Source organism: Mus pahari, chromosome 7 (assembly GCF_900095145.1).
Source record: "Mus pahari chromosome 7, PAHARI_EIJ_v1.1, whole genome shotgun sequence".
NCBI classification, from domain to species: Eukaryota; Metazoa; Chordata; class Mammalia; order Rodentia; family Muridae; genus Mus; species Mus pahari.
Window position 1 is genome coordinate 104,819,628 of NC_034596.1, and position 16,555 is coordinate 104,836,182.

Sequence of the window (16,555 nt, forward strand, 5' to 3'; positions counted from 1 at the left end):
ATGAAGCCCAGGACTCTCCTGCTAGTGCAGTGGGCAGATGTTTTCCTGTTCCCCTTTAAGGAGTATGAAGCCCAGGACTCTCCTGCTAGTGCAGTTGGCAGATGCCTTTTTCTTACTTGGGGTGATTTTTTTTTTCTTGAGTTACTTGAGCAAGTCCAAAGTGAGCTTGCTCGAGGATGAAGAAGAGGAAGACGGTGAGCTCTGGCAAAGCGTTCAGGACCCATGGAGAACCTAGAGCCTGAGCCCTGACCTGTGCTCACAAATGTAGGGGTTCTATTGTGTGGGCATGAATTGAGTTGGGTTTTTCTTGTTTTCACAAAGTGGTTTTGGAGATGGGCTTTAGTCCTTTGGTAACCAGCTGTTTAATGGGGAGCTCTGTGGTCACTATAGTGAAAAATGACCAGATGGCCTTGTTGTGTACCCTCCACCAAGCTTCATTGGAGATCCTAGGATGTCCCAGGTTCGAGTTGCTCCCAGTGCTGCCTTGTTTGACTTTCCTGCTCATTCTCAGTAGTTACAGGCTGAACTTGGGGTCTTTATATACTTTTACCCTTCTCACCACCCCCTCCCCCACTCCCACACTCACTGTAAGTAGGCATGCCACATCACCTCTGTTCATGGCCTACTGACCAGTTCATCCCCACTTGACCTTCCATTCCGTCCCTTCTGCTGAGGCAGTCCACCTTGTTCTGTCCCTTTCCTTTTCAGAGCCTTTGATGCTCCTGTCTGCAGTGGTGTGGGCTGTCAAGGGATACAGAGTGAGCTATAGGTCTGCACTCGCAGTTTTAAAGGGTGAAAACCAGGTGAAATTAATTTTAAGAATATATTGTATTTTATCTCACATTCAAATATTTCACTGTACATTATAAAAAACAAGGAATAAAATCACAGACATTTCTTTTTCCATCCTACAACTGCAGAATCCAGTGTGTGTTTTGCATTTACAGTACATCTCCTTTGAGGCCAGCAACAAGGAAGGGGCAGTGTAGGGCTTCGGGGCCAGAGCATGGCTCCATCCTGGGACCTCGAAGCCCTGTGTCCCACGTGATAATTACTCCAGGTGCTCCAGCCTTTTTCGGTTTCTCAGCTGCTGTGTGAGAGCCTGGGCCCTTTTGCTTCTGTCTCCCCACCTACCTCTGTACAGTACTAATTACATAATGGAATAGGGCTTTGCTGGGGTAGCTTTCCAAATGCTTATCTAGATGAGGGTTTGCTCCCGTGAGCGCTCAGAACCAACGACGAGATTCCGCTGCCGAATGCTAGCTTCTAACAGGAATCTATCATTTTTTCAGCAGATGTTTTCTGAAATAAAAACATGACCTTTTTGGTGTAGAGGCTGGGCTGTGTAAAATTGTGTTTTGTTTTGTTTTGTTTTTGAGACAGTCTTGCCAGGTCCTCTTAGCTGGCCTGGGGCTCCCCGTGGAGCCTAACCACCATCCTTACATTTATAGGATAAACTATTCCAGGTGTTTGCTTATTTATTTGAAAGCTGGGCATAGGGTATTTTCTGTTCTCTTTGTTACACTCAAAGTAATAATAACCTAGAACAATTGGAATTGGTGACTCTGTGGTGAAGGGGACTGCATTTCCCACTTGGCTGTGGTGTCAGCTAGGCCAACACTCTGTTGCAGGGAACCTTTGCTGGTGACCACGGCAGGCTGGGCTTGAGACCAGTTCACATTTTACCATGGGACACAAGGCAGCTAACCATGGTGGAGCCACTCTCAGAAGCACACTGCTATTGTAACAGCCTCTGGAGCTCCTGCATCTGTCACAGATAGTCCCAGGTCTTGTCAGCATATCTTGCGCCAGCCTCCCTGTTTTGTCCACTGACCCCTACCAGATTAAGAGGCATCTCTTAGCTGTCCTCTACCCAGCCTTTCCATCATCACCCCACATCTGCTATGTGAAAAGGGATGGCAGTTTTAATGGATGCTGTATGAATGTCTGACATGGGATACAGTCAGTGCTGAGTGAGGATGTGAATGGATGTGACTTCAGACAAGTTTGCTGACCTTTGAACTTCCGTTTCTTCAAGGGCTATACCTTTTGATAGGGAAAGTAGGCTCTGGTAGGAACATAATTTGTTACAATCTCTGTAGAAAGCAATTAGGCTGCCCCTGTGAACAGTAGGGGCTTCTAGCATCAGCTGTCTGTCCATGTGATTTGTAATCTCAGAGAAGAATTTCTGAAATTATAGGTTGCATCACTGAATGGGAAAGCAGAGATGAGAGCTGTGCTGTATCTGGCAGTTATGAGGTCATGCACTCTGATAGATGAGCTAATCCCAGCGATAGGGAGGCAGTTGGTCCTGAGTGCAGAGGACAAGGTCAAGAGAGGCTTTCTGCTGTAGTCATGCACATGCATTATGAGTGCCTTCGCTGTTGAGGGGTTGTTTGGAGCATTATACCATGAATGTAAAGCCTCTTGCCATGCTGCTGTTCTTGGGGTTTGGTCTGTCATTGCTCACACTGGTGTGCCCAGTTCCCAGGGCCGGAACGTAACTGAGGACAGCATACCGCAGCACATGGTGGCAAAGTTTTCTCTGTCACTTACATGCACAAATTGGTTTAGGGTGATCGTAGTGCACACTTTTAGTTAGTGAGTGAAATTGCTCTGTAATGCATCTGGTTACTACAGTAGCACCTACTAAAGGCACTGTTGCTGCTGTCTGTTGGGCAGCCACACTTTTGGCTGCACTTTCTTACCAGGATTACATCTTTTGAGTTACAGTGGAATTTTTCCATTGTACTTTAAGGCTATAGTTAAAAATTTACTCCTAATCATCCTGCTAGAAGCTTTAGTGACCTTCAACTTTCCCACCTGTAGTGGAGTAATAGTGCTTGGGGAAGTGGACTCGATCAGGCCAGCAGTGCGGCTCTAACCCTGAGCTCCCTGACCCAGCCCTCCCTGCACAGGGAATCCATACCTTTAGAACATTCCCATCTGCCATAGTCATGTCCCTGGGCGCAGAGTGAGGGGTGCTGGGACAACCTGACATAGTGGACACACAGAGTCTCAGCGTGAGCCTTCAGGCTCCGGGGAGCTGAGGTCTCTTCATTTCTGCTTCCTCCTAATTTACTCTTTCCCTAAGGCTATGGTCTAGCCTTGAAAATTACCTGACCCCTTGCTAAGAAATTATGGTGGTCTAATGGAATCTTGCAGAGTAGTGCTAGGTGTTTAGGCTGCTGACATTAGCATAAGGCAGGTCACCAAGCAGGAAATGGGAGTCAGGGAACAACAAACAAACAAACAAAAAACCGGGGACAGTATCCCCAAAGGTAATACTTACTGGTTGGTCTAAGATGCCAGTCATGTTCCGTGCCAGTAAGCTGATACTCTTTGTCTAAGAACTTGGAGCTCCAGGCCTCCACGCTGTGGATAGACTTTTAGGGTCCCACGTATCCCTGCCAGTGATTTGTTAGTAGTCTATTTCTTGCAAGGTCTTTTCTTTTTGCATGAGCTTGCATTTCTTTTCTGTCCTGTCCTTTATCATTGTTCTTACTGCTGTTGCTTCTAACACTGTGTATGAGACCCAGATCCTCATGGCTCCCCAGCTTCTGTTCTTTATTTTTTTTAAAAAAAAAAAAAACACATCATTTCATTTCTATAACTTTTTGTAAAAATAAATTGCTGAAACATGGTCACCAGACCAATTGGACAGATGGCTATAGCTCAAGCCCATAGCAGTGTGCCCCGAGATTCATGTTGGTGAACCCCAGCCAGTTAGGTAAAACAGAAGTGCTTAAGCCCTCGGGGCTGACCCAGAAAAAAGTGTAGGCTTAACAGCGACGGCAGTTCTGTGGCAGGATTTGGGAACTGGTTATTTCTGGTGATGTGATTTTGAGACTACAGCCTGTGGAGGGTGTGTGCCCTAGTGAGCCCTATAGCAGGGTCTGCACAAAGAAGAAGGCTACCCCTTCTGTATATCTTGAGTGGCATTCATGTCTGGCTTTCGTTAGTTTGGTTTTAAAGACAAGACACTGATACAAGCAGCTTAAAGAGGCAGCTAGGTCAGTGGACCGGAGGTGAGCACTGAACACAATGGTAGTGGTAGAACAGACTCCCAATCTAACCTCCATCCTGTTCCAGAGAGAATGAGGAGATGTGGGTAAGACACTCACAGTTCATCGTCTGGATTGAGGAAAGCCACAGTGAGTCCAGAGCTGCATCCTTCCCACCCAGGAAGTATGCTTTCAAGTCCTGTGTTCTGCTGGTCACAGGCTACGATGATTCCCTGCCCTTGAGCAGCCACAAAAAGGGACAATGTAGTCAGCCCATGGCCTGCAGTGACAAAGGCAAAGAAAGCTGTGAGGACTGAAACTTGTCCTCTGAGTCCTCATCGAGAGGAAGCTGCTATAGTTGAAGCAAAACATTGAGCCGTTCCTGCCATCAGGGGCCGAGGGCTGTCTTGCCCCCGTGTGCCCGGGACCTGATACCTGGCACAGAGTAGGCTCTCAGCAGGTAGTTATCAAATGACTGACACCCAAGTGCAGTTCTGGGATGGGCCACCTGCACTTCACTGGCCTGCTTGACAAAGGATAAGTGTGGAGTGCCTGGATGGACCATTACCTTCTTACCAAGAAGCAGACATGTTTTTTTCTGGAACAGTAGACCTTAACTTCTCCATTGTGATAATGTGTTCTCTTTGTCTTCACAGAGACTAATAGACAAGTCCCGCGTAACCTGTGTCAGATGGGTTCCTGGTTCGGAAAGCCTTTTCCTAGTAGCCCATTCAAGTGGGAACATGTACTTATATAATGTGGAGCACACTTGTGGCACCACAGCCCCCCACTATCAGCTCCTGAAGCAGGGAGAAAGCTTTGCCGTGCACACTTGCAAGAGCAAATCCACGAGGAACCCTCTCCTTAAGTGGACGGTGGGCGAGGGGGCCCTCAACGAGTTTGCTTTCTCCCCAGATGGCAAGTTCTTAGCATGTGTGAGCCAGGACGGGTTTCTGCGTGTGTTCAACTTTGACTCAGTGGAGCTGCACGGTACAATGAAAAGCTACTTTGGGGGCTTGCTTTGTGTGTGCTGGAGCCCAGATGGCAAGTACANTGTGACAGGTGGAGAGGACGACTTGGTGACAGTCTGGTCCTTTCTAGACTGCNGAGTAATAGCTAGAGGCCATGGGCACAAATCCTGGGTCAGTGTTGTAGCATTTGATCCCTATACTACTAGTGTAGAAGAAAGTGACCCTATGGAGTTTAGTGGCAGTGACGAGGACTTCCAGGACCTTCTTCATTTTGGCAGAGATCGAGCGAACAGTACACAGTCTAGGCTATCCAAACGGAACTCTACAGACAGCCGCCCTGTAAGTGTTACGTATCGGTTTGGTTCGGTGGGCCAGGATACACAGCTGNGTTTATGGGACCTTACAGAAGACATCCTTTTCCCTCACCAGCCCCTCTCAAGAGCAAGGACACATACAAACGTTATGAATGCCACAAGTCCGCCTGCCGGAAGCAATGGGAACAGTGTCACTACACCTGGGAACTCTGTGCCCCCTCCATTGCCACGGTCCAATAGCCTTCCACATTCAGCAGTCTCCAATGCTGGTAGCAAAAGCAGCGTCATGGACGGGGCCATTGCCTCTGGNGTCAGCAAGTTTGCAACTCTGTCGCTACATGACCGGAAGGAGAGACACCACGAGAAAGACCATAAACGAAATCATAGTATGGGACACATTTCCAGCAAGAGCAGTGATAAACTGAACCTAGTTACTAAAGCCAAAACGGACCCAGCTAAAACTCTGGGGACATCCCTGTGTCCTCGGATGGAAGATGTTCCCTTGTTAGAGCCACTGATCTGTAAAAAGATAGCTCATGAAAGACTGACGGTATTGGTTTTTCTTGAAGACTGTATAGTCACTGCTTGTCAGGAGGGATTTATTTGCACATGNGCAAGGCCCGGTAAAGTGGTAAGTTTTAATCCTTAATGCTGCACCAGATCTAGAACTTAACTAGGTAGTGATTTTTATTTCTTNTGGGATGGGTGGGATGTACAATGAATGTGAATGACACTTCTTAATGTAAATCTAAATGCATCAGAGCCATAATTTTGGATACTGCATGCCATGTAATTCTGAATCATTTGATAATTCACCTTAGAGCATTTAAAAAATATATAATCAGACTAATTGCCAGCCAAGTCAGTCATCCCTCTGGGTATATAGAGTCCCAAAGTTAGCGTTCCTGTATCAGGCTATTTCAGTTTTAGGGAAATCATGACAGTGTGGAGAAATAATGACATTAAATTGCTAAAGTCAAAATTTATGCTTTAACTGGGATATTTTTTGCGTAACCACTCAACTAGATTGTTGTATACCTGGTCAGTGTATGTCAGTACAGATGGGTATTAATTATCATTTATAGTCCAACTTTTTATCTTAAATTATAAAATAACTTAGGAATTTATGAAAGTTAACTTAGGAACAAAGCGTTCATCAGGGTTGATTGATATTATTTTTACATTGTCTGGCAATCCACAGAAAGAGAAGAGCCTTAATTTTTAAAACCCATTTTAGTCATTTTATGACAATTAAAATTGTTTAATAAACATCTTTTTTCAAAGAAGCAGTTTGTAGAACTCTGATTGAAATTGTGCACTGAGCCCCCACGTGCTCCGGGGCTCGGCAGCTTAGATGTCGGAGACCACGGACAGCAGCCATGGCTTTCAGAAGGTCTCCCTCTTGCCACAGCAGCTAAGACTCACATGCTAGATGCACATACTTAGTTCTCCCCCCAACAGCAGAAGAGAGGTTCTGACTGTTTTGTTGTGTGGAGGGGGAGGGGCAGGAAGTTGGCTAGAAGCCAAGGGCAGATTCCTCTGTCCTGCTGTGTGAGCACTGTGAGGTGTACAGGCTGCAGCGTGCCTCCCGACTTGGCATTTGGTGGGTTCAGGTCCCCCAGGGGAAAAACACAAAGACACACACACACACACCCCGCCATGTTCTTGTACAGCAGCTGATAGTCCAGGACTCTTGGAGACGACAACACTGCTGTAGGACTCAGATCCTACCCTGAGTGCCACCGGTCCCTTGGCCGTGTCCTCAGGAGCAGTGCTGGGTCAGCTGCCCCTGTGGCAGTTTGCTTTCAGCTCCTTAGGTCCCACTCAGCTGCTCAAGGAATTTCTTTTCAAACACCAGTTTTCACAGCAGAGGATAGTTCATTGAGCTAGGTATTTTGTATCAAAATGATAGTTATTTTATTTCCTAATTTATTTAGAACATTTAGGATTATTTTTCTGTGTTGTATACCTTTGTAGTTAAATATAGCAGTAATGATCGTTTGTATTGGCACTAGAGTGAACTTGGCTCAGTAATGAAGACTTGGCAAGGCTTTTATGTCTCTGAGGTATCAAGACTCTGGTAGACAGTGGTCAGCTACTGGCTTCCCTTTCCAGAAATCCAGGCCAAGTCCCAGGCCCCTTCCCTCGCTCTTACATGTTCATGGTGGATCCGCCCCACCATCCCTATCCTCTCCCCCCCCCTCCTCCTCCTCCTCCTCCTCCTCCTCCTCCTCCTCCTCTGAAGTGGCTGCTGTTTAACATGGTAGCCACGGAAACATTCTACCTATGAGATGATGGCAGTATCTCACCTGTGTGCCAAGGCATTTCATGTTGTTCCATGAGCAACTAACTCTTCACAAGGGTGCTCATGTCCCATCTACCCTGGAAATTGACTCCTTTGTTCATAGGGTTCTGATCAAGGTAGCAAAGACTGCTGCCATATAGACTTTCAGGATGTCAGAGGTCAAATTGAACTGCTGGGTGGGCAGGCTAGAAATGAAACACTCCATGTGCAATTTCTGAGATTCACTGTCAAATGCTTCGGAGTCATTGAGTATGCAGTTTCCAAATTCAAGACTGAGTGTTGCCTAAATAGGGAGTGGCCAGTCATAGGTAAGTAATGTTTATGGGCTTATGGTGACCTCTCAGTTTGAGGGTATCTTTGCTGGCAGAGGGCCTTTGCATGTGTATCTGTGGACCCAGCACAGATAATGGGCACTTACAGATTCCCTGTCCTGGTAGCATTCGCAGACCCATGAGCTGGGATCAAGGGGAAGTAGCTAGGATGCTGACAAAGTGACTCAAATCACTCGCTGGTGGGAAGTGGGGGAGGTAGAACAGGGTGGAAACTACTTTCTTTAAAGGGGGAAAGAAAAGGCCCCACTGATGTTGGATGGAGACCTATGGATTCTCTCTTCTGCATCCCTGTATAAACGTCACAGTTTGTGATCTGGGGTTTAATCACAGTCTCTTTCAACTTCTGCTGCTAAGTGTTCTGTCCTTAATGATTAACCTGGAAACCCTGTTTGGGGTTCTTTGCTGTGTGTGTGTCTTACCCTCCTGGGCTCTCCGCTAGGTTCAGGGTCTGGTAAGAGCCCAGGCCAGCTCTAGAGGGCTATCTTAGCTGCATGATCTGGCCCAGGCTGTCCCCTGCATGGAGGGCGTGGTGCTGCTCCAGGCCCACTCTGCCCCCCTGACTGACTACTGCCCCCCTTTCTTTGACAGCCGGCAGAGCAGTTCTGCAGGCAGGAGGACAGAGTGCAAGGTGTTCTCCAAGACCAGAACTAAAGGTGCGGCAGCTCCAGAAGAGGGTGCTGGTGCTGGAGGGCGGGGCTTCCTTCCTCCTTGTGCCCTGCAGACAGAGGTGGTGGGGTGTCATGGGGTTGCACTGATTGCCATGGTGGGTCCTCTTTCCAAAGAATGAGGACTAGGGCCACTGTGCTTCTACAGTAGCCACCCAGAGAAATTTGGGGAGCATGTTTTTAGTTTTCTAAACAAACTTTGAGCTTCCTCATCAAAACTTCCCTGAGTGTTTTCATGAGCAAGAATATCTTTGGTAACTAGGTCCTGGACTAAAACAGCTTCTGGCAAGAGGCTCTTAAAAGCGGGGTTCTGGTCTGCATGTGTGTGGTCCAGAGTCCTGCAGGCTCAGTGAGGGCCACTAGACAGTTGGAATCTCCTGTCTGTCCTGCTTGCCCACCACAGGCAACCTTTTTGGTGACTTGAGAAACCAGCTGCCCTGTAGCTATAGTGAATCAGCCCCCAGCTTCCCCCATTTTACTTCTCTGGGCATGTGGTGCCGGGGATTATGCCAAAGGACTCAACCCCTGCCAAACACGGCTACACTTCCGAGCCACATCCCAGCCCTCTGTAGAGGCTTAGAACTTGTTTCTTCTTTTTAAAGCAAATGCTCCAGAGAGACTGGGTGATACCTGCAGCTAGTGGGTTCTGCCTCCAGATTAGTCTGCACAGGGCAGAGTATTAAGTTTGTCCTGATGGTTGAGTTTAGAAGTGCTCTGGGAGCCGCTGAGGTCAGAATGCAGGGTGAGTGCCATTAGAGAAGCCAGCGTGGAGAGGAGAGCAGCCACAGTGTCTCAGAGGCACTCTTAAATTAGGTGGACAAGGCCCAGGCCAGTAGTCAACTCTAGTGTTTGTCTTAAACACTCAGGGCATGGCTGTTCCTCCCATCCTGTGACGATGCATTCTGAATTTTTAATAAACTCTAACATTACTGAATTTGTGCTAAAATGAGTGAACCTGCCTTAGCACACGTGTGCCTGTGTGCAAGGCCCTCTCACCTCCTGCTGGAGGGAAACGTTTTGTTGAGCAAGCTCAGAAAGAAGTGTGAGGAGTAACAAGGCACAAGACACGGCTGGCCGGTCAGAGCTTAGTGGTGGCTTTTCCATGGCTGACCTTGGAGTGCAGGCTTTGCTGTGGGCAGTTAGGCTGAGGGCTCCATGGTCCCTTACTCATCTTGGCTCAGGACCAGTTGCACCACTGAGGCATGTGTGACCACTATTGAGATCCCCTCCCTTGCCCATGGAGCCTCCGTGCACTTCTCTGGGTAGTCCTGATACTGACTTGAAGACATGGCCTCTGGCTTGGGTTTGGTTTCTAAGGCTGCACTGGTCTGTCCTGAGAATGCATGGGGGCCGCCACACGTCCATGCCCTGTTTGTCAGAGCATGCTTTTTGCCTTGGGCTGACTGGACCACCACAACACAAGCTTGGGTTAACAAGGTGCTCATCAAAGTGCTATCTGGTGGCTGTCCCCGGGAGCAGACGGCAGTGTGGCCCTGGTAAAGCCAGTGCGGCTCGCTGTGGAAAGTACCTGTGTTCAGCTGTTACCCTGACGCTCAGCTCCCAGGTTCAGTTGTAAGGATGCTCTTTTCACGGCGCAACTGTCCCATGATGCTGGGGTTTTCGTTCATGCTGCAATTATTACATTATCTTTGTGTCATGGTTTAATTCCTGACTCTTGAGGTAAAAGTATGAAAATCCTGCATTTTAACTTCTGTGTACTTAGGTTTTAAAGACTGTTATTAGGTGACTGTGTAAAGTTGTATGGGTATATTATTTTCAGAGAAAGTCCAGGTAAACCGTGTATCCCTTTCTTACATACTCATCCGGTCTCTTCACAACTTGAATAAATTTCATGGAGAGCCCCCTGCTGTGAACTACCAGGAAACCGAGCTCCTAATGTTGCAATAACTAATGAAGCTTGAATATCAGTATTGTTATTCATTTCTGAGAACCATGTTCTGTTTCACTGCTTTGTCTTTTAGCTGTTCCCTTGTCCCTGTCACAGCAAAAGACTTACCATATACTTGACTTCTGAAGTACTGGAGGCTGTCCTCTGTATATTGATATTGAATAAATGTGTGAATACATTGTAAATGTAGATAAATTTTAAGTCATTTTCACATCTAAGCTTTATAAAAAGGAATCTCAGTGAGCCAAAAAAAGAGAAGCTGTTAAATGCTGTGAAATTAAGAGCCTTGTTAATGCTTATAAGACAACCATGGAAGGCTCTTGTGTGGACGATGGTCTGTTAGCTTCTAGATGAAATGCAGACTCTGAGCAGCCCAGATTCTGCTGTGTGAGCTGCTCTCAGTGAGGCACTGGGATTCTCTGAGTGTGAAAAGGGTCCAATGTAATGCTAATGATAACTCTTTGAGTAGCTGGTCTACCAGTTGGCTCTGCGGGCCACCTAGCCTGCCTAGTGAGCCAAGGGCACTGTGGGCCTCTGTAGGAGCTCTTCCCTCTCTTGGCCAACTTGCCACCTCACCCCTGCTGGGCTTCTGTGCTGGGGCCTGGCTGCTGTGGTCACCTAGAGTCCAGGGCGGCAAGAGCAGTAGGTGACTGCACTGCACAGGAGCATCAGCCATGCATGTTGTCCTGCGCTAAGGACAGGTCCCTGCCTGGGTGACAAGGCAAGAGTGAGCCGGCCCATGCTGCCTGTCCTCCAGGCTGGTGGCCTGCCAAGCCCTATGCTCTGCCTCTCAGCCCTCACAGAATTCCAGGGTTTCCTTACTGCCTGACTCAGTGGATGCAGGTTGGGTTGGCTGTGAGTACTGCAAAGCAGGAGAGATATTCAAACCTGTTTTAAAGTGACCTCCCAATTTCCCACTACAGGAGCAGCACAGCTTTTTCTCAGCACTATAGCTTTAAAGTCCTAAAAGGCAGGTTAATAGCATTTTCAAATTTGTTTAAAGAAAATCATGTGAATTTTTTAAAAAACCAGAACCCTTCTAGTATGTGCGTGGGAGAAGAAGTGACGTTCATCCTTGTCCCTCCGTGTAGGGCTGGCTTCCTGTGGACAGTGGTGGTCCGTTCCAGCTAGTCTAGTGAGTCTGCAGCAGCACCTCTGTCTTGGGGCCCCTCTCTTTCCAGAAGGCTCTGGGCAGCTCCTTGGAAGGGTGAGCTTTGGAGGATTTCGGACCCTTCTAAGTGCACAGCCTCTGAGGAGCCTTCAGCTGCTTGAACCTTTTCTTCTCTCTGTCTTTCCCTAGACGGCTGTAAAGAGTAACTGTGAACCCTTTTCTCATCAGAGACCAGGTTGTATAGCCCCTGTGTGCTCTCAGTGCCTGTCAGTGGTAGGAAGGCTGCTCAAGGGACAAGACCCGGAAGCCAGTAGGAGCCAGAGTCCCATGCCATTGGCCTGTGAGGCAGGGATGGACACAGACACTTTCAGCTTCCTAAACCATCTCATTGAGTCTGGGCACACCAGCCTCTTCCACAGACCTTACACAGAACCGAGGATTTCTGTCCAGTTTCTCTGTGGCATTTTGGAGTGTATATAATAAATTAATGGATTCGTCAGCTCACAACAGATAAGGGGAACCCAGCAAGGGGCCAAGAGCATGTGCAGGTGTTGTCACTTAGGGTGGTACTCATTATGCCCCATCTGAAGAGGCTTGAATTGCTTAATTACTTCGGTCCTGGCCTCCACCTGAGAGCAGTTACTGGTGTACAGGGCCTCAGGGCCAGCTGACCCTCCAAGCTGAGACACTCTAGAATCTGGTCACTTTTCCTAAGCTCTCAGGGGCAGTCTGCCTGGCTGATCTGTGGTTGGTTTGGTTTGGTTTAGGTTTGGTTTTTTTGGAGCCGAGGGATAAATAGCTTTGAACAACTAGGTGGGTGAGAGTTGGGGCACTCAGCCCCAACTTCCATATCCTGCACTGTTTCCTTTAGTTACTGTCAGATGTTTATGGCCAAAGGTTGCTGAGGTCAGATAGGGAAAGGGCAGCTTTCTCACAGCCAGAGCTGGAGGCTGATGTGGGCCCTGCCAGCCCAGGGCCCCAGCAGGCCAGTGTACTCAGGAGCTTGTTACCACAGGGCCAGGAACTGGAGGTCAGGTCTGTTTCTTGTTGCACCTTCCCAGTAACCAAGAGTTTGCTCCTCTCTATGGTAGAGAGTCCCAGGTCCTATACTCCTGGCTCCATGGCCAGGGTAACAATTGCACAAGTGAACCCCCATTGACCAGAACTCAAATTCCTGCCATATGAGAGGGAATTTAGAAGTTGAAGGGAGGTAGATGTAATCTGTTGGTTTAGGAGATTTACGTTCACCTTGGCTTAGTGGCCAGGACAGCACCAATGGTAGAGAATTCGGGCTGGTTCTCCTTGGCTCATAACCGGCACCGCAGACAATTAGGGCCTTGAGCATGTGTTGACTCTGGCTGAGGTGACTTAACAAGACAGACTAAGTGAACGCAGTACGTCCCACTGTCACTGGGCCCTAGAAGCCTGGAGCCCTACTTGCCTGTCTGGAAACCCTCATCCTCAGAATTGCAAGGAGCAGGGTTGCAGAGACCACCAGGGTGGCACATTCAGCAGGGGAAGGCAGGGGGTTGTCAGACACTTGTTGATTCCCATGGCAGTTCTGGGTTACCTGGCCACTGAATACCAGTGGTGGGGCCTGTCCACGTTGAAATGTGCTGTGCTGCAAGCAGTGTACTTCAAAGGCTTTTATACACTTGCCTTTTAAAAAATCCATTTTTATTTTGATTATATACTATAATAAGTTAGGATGTTTCAGTTAAAATTTATTTCACCTGGATTTTAAGTCATTAACATTTAAAGATGTACATGTCCCATTTGGCTGGTAGCACTCTTCCATTGTCTGACTATGGTCAGAGGCAATACCCACAGGGCAGGCCATCTGTGTTTGCAGTGCTGCCTGGGCACAGAAGTTTGGTTACATACTCAAGTGGCTACTGCATGTGTGCTGTCCTCAACCTGGTGCTGGGTGGGCCAGAGCTGCTGGATCCTGCTCTGTGTGTGCCAGCCCTCCCTCACTGGTGGTGGGTTTGCAGGGCTGTGAGGGGCGTGGTGCTCCCATGCATTATCTGGACAGGGTCTGAGGATAAGAGCTCCTACAGATGCAGAGCAGAGGCCCCTGCTGCATTCCATCTCTTCTTGCCTCTTGGTTTTGTCTAGACCAATAAATAGATTCCAGCCTGAGGTAAAAAGTACAGGCCAAATGGCTTGCAGTGGGCCAGCTCTTCCTAACGCCCTCCCAGCACAGCTTGGGGTAAAGCTGATGACCCATTCACAACTGTCAACCCTCATTTCTGCGCTAACAGTCTATGAAAATGTAGCAGGGTTTACTTAGCATTAAATGTTGTCACTTGTAAATAATACTCAACAAGTAAATAATTCTTTGGGACAGCTAAAAGTTGTTGGATTCATTCCATGGAACCCAGTTTGTAGTTGTAATGCTCTGCTGCTGTAACCTTCACATTCCTAAGAACTGAGCAGCAGGCTCTGATGTGACTGATGTGCACACAGTCCAGAAGTGAGTGAGTGCCCTTGGCTTTGAGGGTGCTTAGGCGCTGTGCTAGCCAGCGTGGGTACCTGCTCCTCCCGTTATCCATCCTAGCTGCACGAGTCATCACCAGGGCCTGGTCTCCTTTTCTGCATCTGCAGCGCCTATCTACTGGCCAAACTAAATCTTGGGGTGCTGCACACGAAAGCAGGTGCACCCCAGGAGGAGATGCCTTTCTAAAAGTGCCCTTGGAGGACAACCTGGCTCTGAGGGCCTGCTCTGACCCTGTCCTCAGTTACATTGTCTGAGCCACACCCTCTCCCAAAGGCTCTGATAAGTCTCCAGTAAACATCTCCATCTTCCTTCTAGCTGCTGTTGAGGCAAAATCTCGATCCAGGCACAGTACAATGCTCTGAGAATTAGCTAGGCGAACAGGGAGTGTGTTAAAGCCCGGCTCCCAGCCCTTGGAAAGGATGCTGGCTGGCAAGGGTGAGCTCCGGGGCTTTCTGCGCTGCCCTGTGTCTTGCTGGAATAATGGAAACTGCTTTGTTCACAGGGCTTGTTGTCATCCCCAAACCAGGCCACTTCTCCAGGTGGGACTGTAGTGTAGCAGGTGCACTGCTGCTCCCAGGCTCCCCGGACACGCGTGGACCGAGGGAGTGACAGACGACAACGGAGCCATGAGCTGCGCTGGAGCCACAGGCAGGCGGCAGGCAGCAGCGGCCTGCAGGGCTGTGTGGAGCTGCTAAACCCAAAGAGTTGTTTCCATTTTTAAGTCAGTCTGTTGGGGCTGCAGTAAAAACTGAGAAATGGAGTTTTCTTGCTTTTTACTCTAAAATTCAATGCAACTAAATCCATATATATATATGGATTTAGTTACATATATATGGATTTAGTTACATATATATATATATACACATATACATACATATATACATAGTGTAAAGTAAAATGTTTCTTGAACAGAAACCTTAAATCGAGCTGTTCTGAATAGCACTTGGCTCTGGGTTTGCACTGATGTGTTTTATACTTTAGGTGGTCATTAGACAGCCTGGGATGCATTCATGGAGACAGCTGTCACCTCCGACTTAAACACGTGCTCCAGACAGACAGATGCTGCAATCATAGACTTAAAACCTTGTTTGCACTTAAAATAGTTTAATGCTAATATAAAACGACTTTGACTATGGGGGTAACAGGCTACCAGCCTCACAATATGGAGAGGAGATGCCCTTTTTATCTGTTAACATTTATTTTAGTACTGTTGTTTCCGATGCAATCAAGTCTGTATTATATGTGTAAATAATGTAATTCTGAAATGGGGGAAAATAGTCACTCCCACTAGTAATTTTCATCATTTAAGAGTGATATTTCTAATTCACAAAAACATTAATATTAAAATTATCTTGAATATACTATTTGTTTATCCTTTTTTAAACTTAAATTGTATAGTTCTTTTTGTTTTGGCCTCATTCCTTGGTTGGTATTGAAGTGTTTCATTCTTTGTGTATCACATTCCTTGATCCTCCTGTCCGTTAAAAACACGTCCTGTTGGAGAATTCTTGGCTCTGGGCCAAGTGCACTCTGTGGGGCTGCCCCTGGCATGGGGACTTTGGTGTAGGCACATGGCCTTTTCCTCATGGCTTAGAGTCCCTTTTCCTCATGGCTTAGAGTCCCCCTGCTGTCCTTGAAAGCTGAAACAACATACTGTGCGTTTTCACAGCCTCTGCCGCAGCACTGAACTGAGTTAGTGCAGACATCAGTCACGTGGGGCTTCCGGAGGGTTGGCATCAGCTGGCGTGTGTCTGCCTGCTCTGGTTGAGTTCCTTGCTCACCTGGAGCTGCTGCAAGTGATAGGGACAACGCCGGGTTTCCAAGCGGGAGGGCCTTCTGCAGCTGGTAAAGAATCCTACACAGCTGGGCCTGTGAAGGCTTTATGTGGGTGAGCGTAAGCCACAAGATTCTTTCTCCAAAGGAGCCCATTAGACTGGGGCTATGGAGGAGTGTGGGGCTCTTGCTAGGATGGCTGCATTTTTAGCAGCTCTGGCTGCCACGTAGGATGCTACTGCACAGTTTGTCTTCATTCACCATAGGTTCCTGGCTCCCATGCAAGGGAAGCTGCTTCGTTCTGCTGAGCCTGCAAGGCCCCTAGTCCTGCCTCAGCCTCGGAAAGGTGCAACATAGGACGCTGAGACTCACTTTCTTCTTTCCTGTTTGTTCTGTTGTATTTTGTTTTGACAGGCCTTGGCTAGCTTGGAACTCACAGTGTAGCTTAGATTACTTCAGAATGGAGCAGTCACGCCCCCTCAGCCTTCCAAGTCTCAGTGCATGGCTCTCAGGCATATACCACTATGCCTCAGTGCATGGCTCTCAGGCATATACCACTATGCCTCAGTGCATGGATCTCAGGCATATACCACTATGGCTCAGTGCATGGCTCTCAGGCATATACCACTATGCCTCAGTGCATGGCTCTCAGGCATATACCACTATGCCTC

At 47.9% G+C, this 16,555-nt stretch overlaps 1 protein-coding gene across 6 annotated transcripts in view; it reads left to right on the forward strand.

Moving 5' to 3' along the window:
* The window catches only part of Wdr20 (WD repeat domain 20), a 65,425-nt gene extending 49,953 nt beyond the window's left edge, over positions 1–15,472 (forward strand). For 2 of the 6 annotated variants that reach the window (XM_029540613.1, XM_029540615.1), the window contains 3 exons: positions 4,661–5,920; positions 8,515–8,579; positions 14,614–14,674. In XM_029540613.1, the coding sequence (XP_029396473.1) occupies positions 4,661–5,920; positions 8,515–8,577 (1,323 nt within the window). In that variant the 3' untranslated portion in view covers positions 8,578–8,579; positions 14,614–14,674. Of the gene's footprint in view, positions 1–4,660; positions 5,921–8,514; positions 8,580–14,613 lie in introns of all 6 variants that reach the window. The other 4 variants (XM_021202223.2, XM_021202228.2, XM_029540614.1 and 1 more) reach the window with 3 other exon arrangements.
* The last annotated feature ends 1,083 nt before the right edge of the window (positions 15,473–16,555 follow it).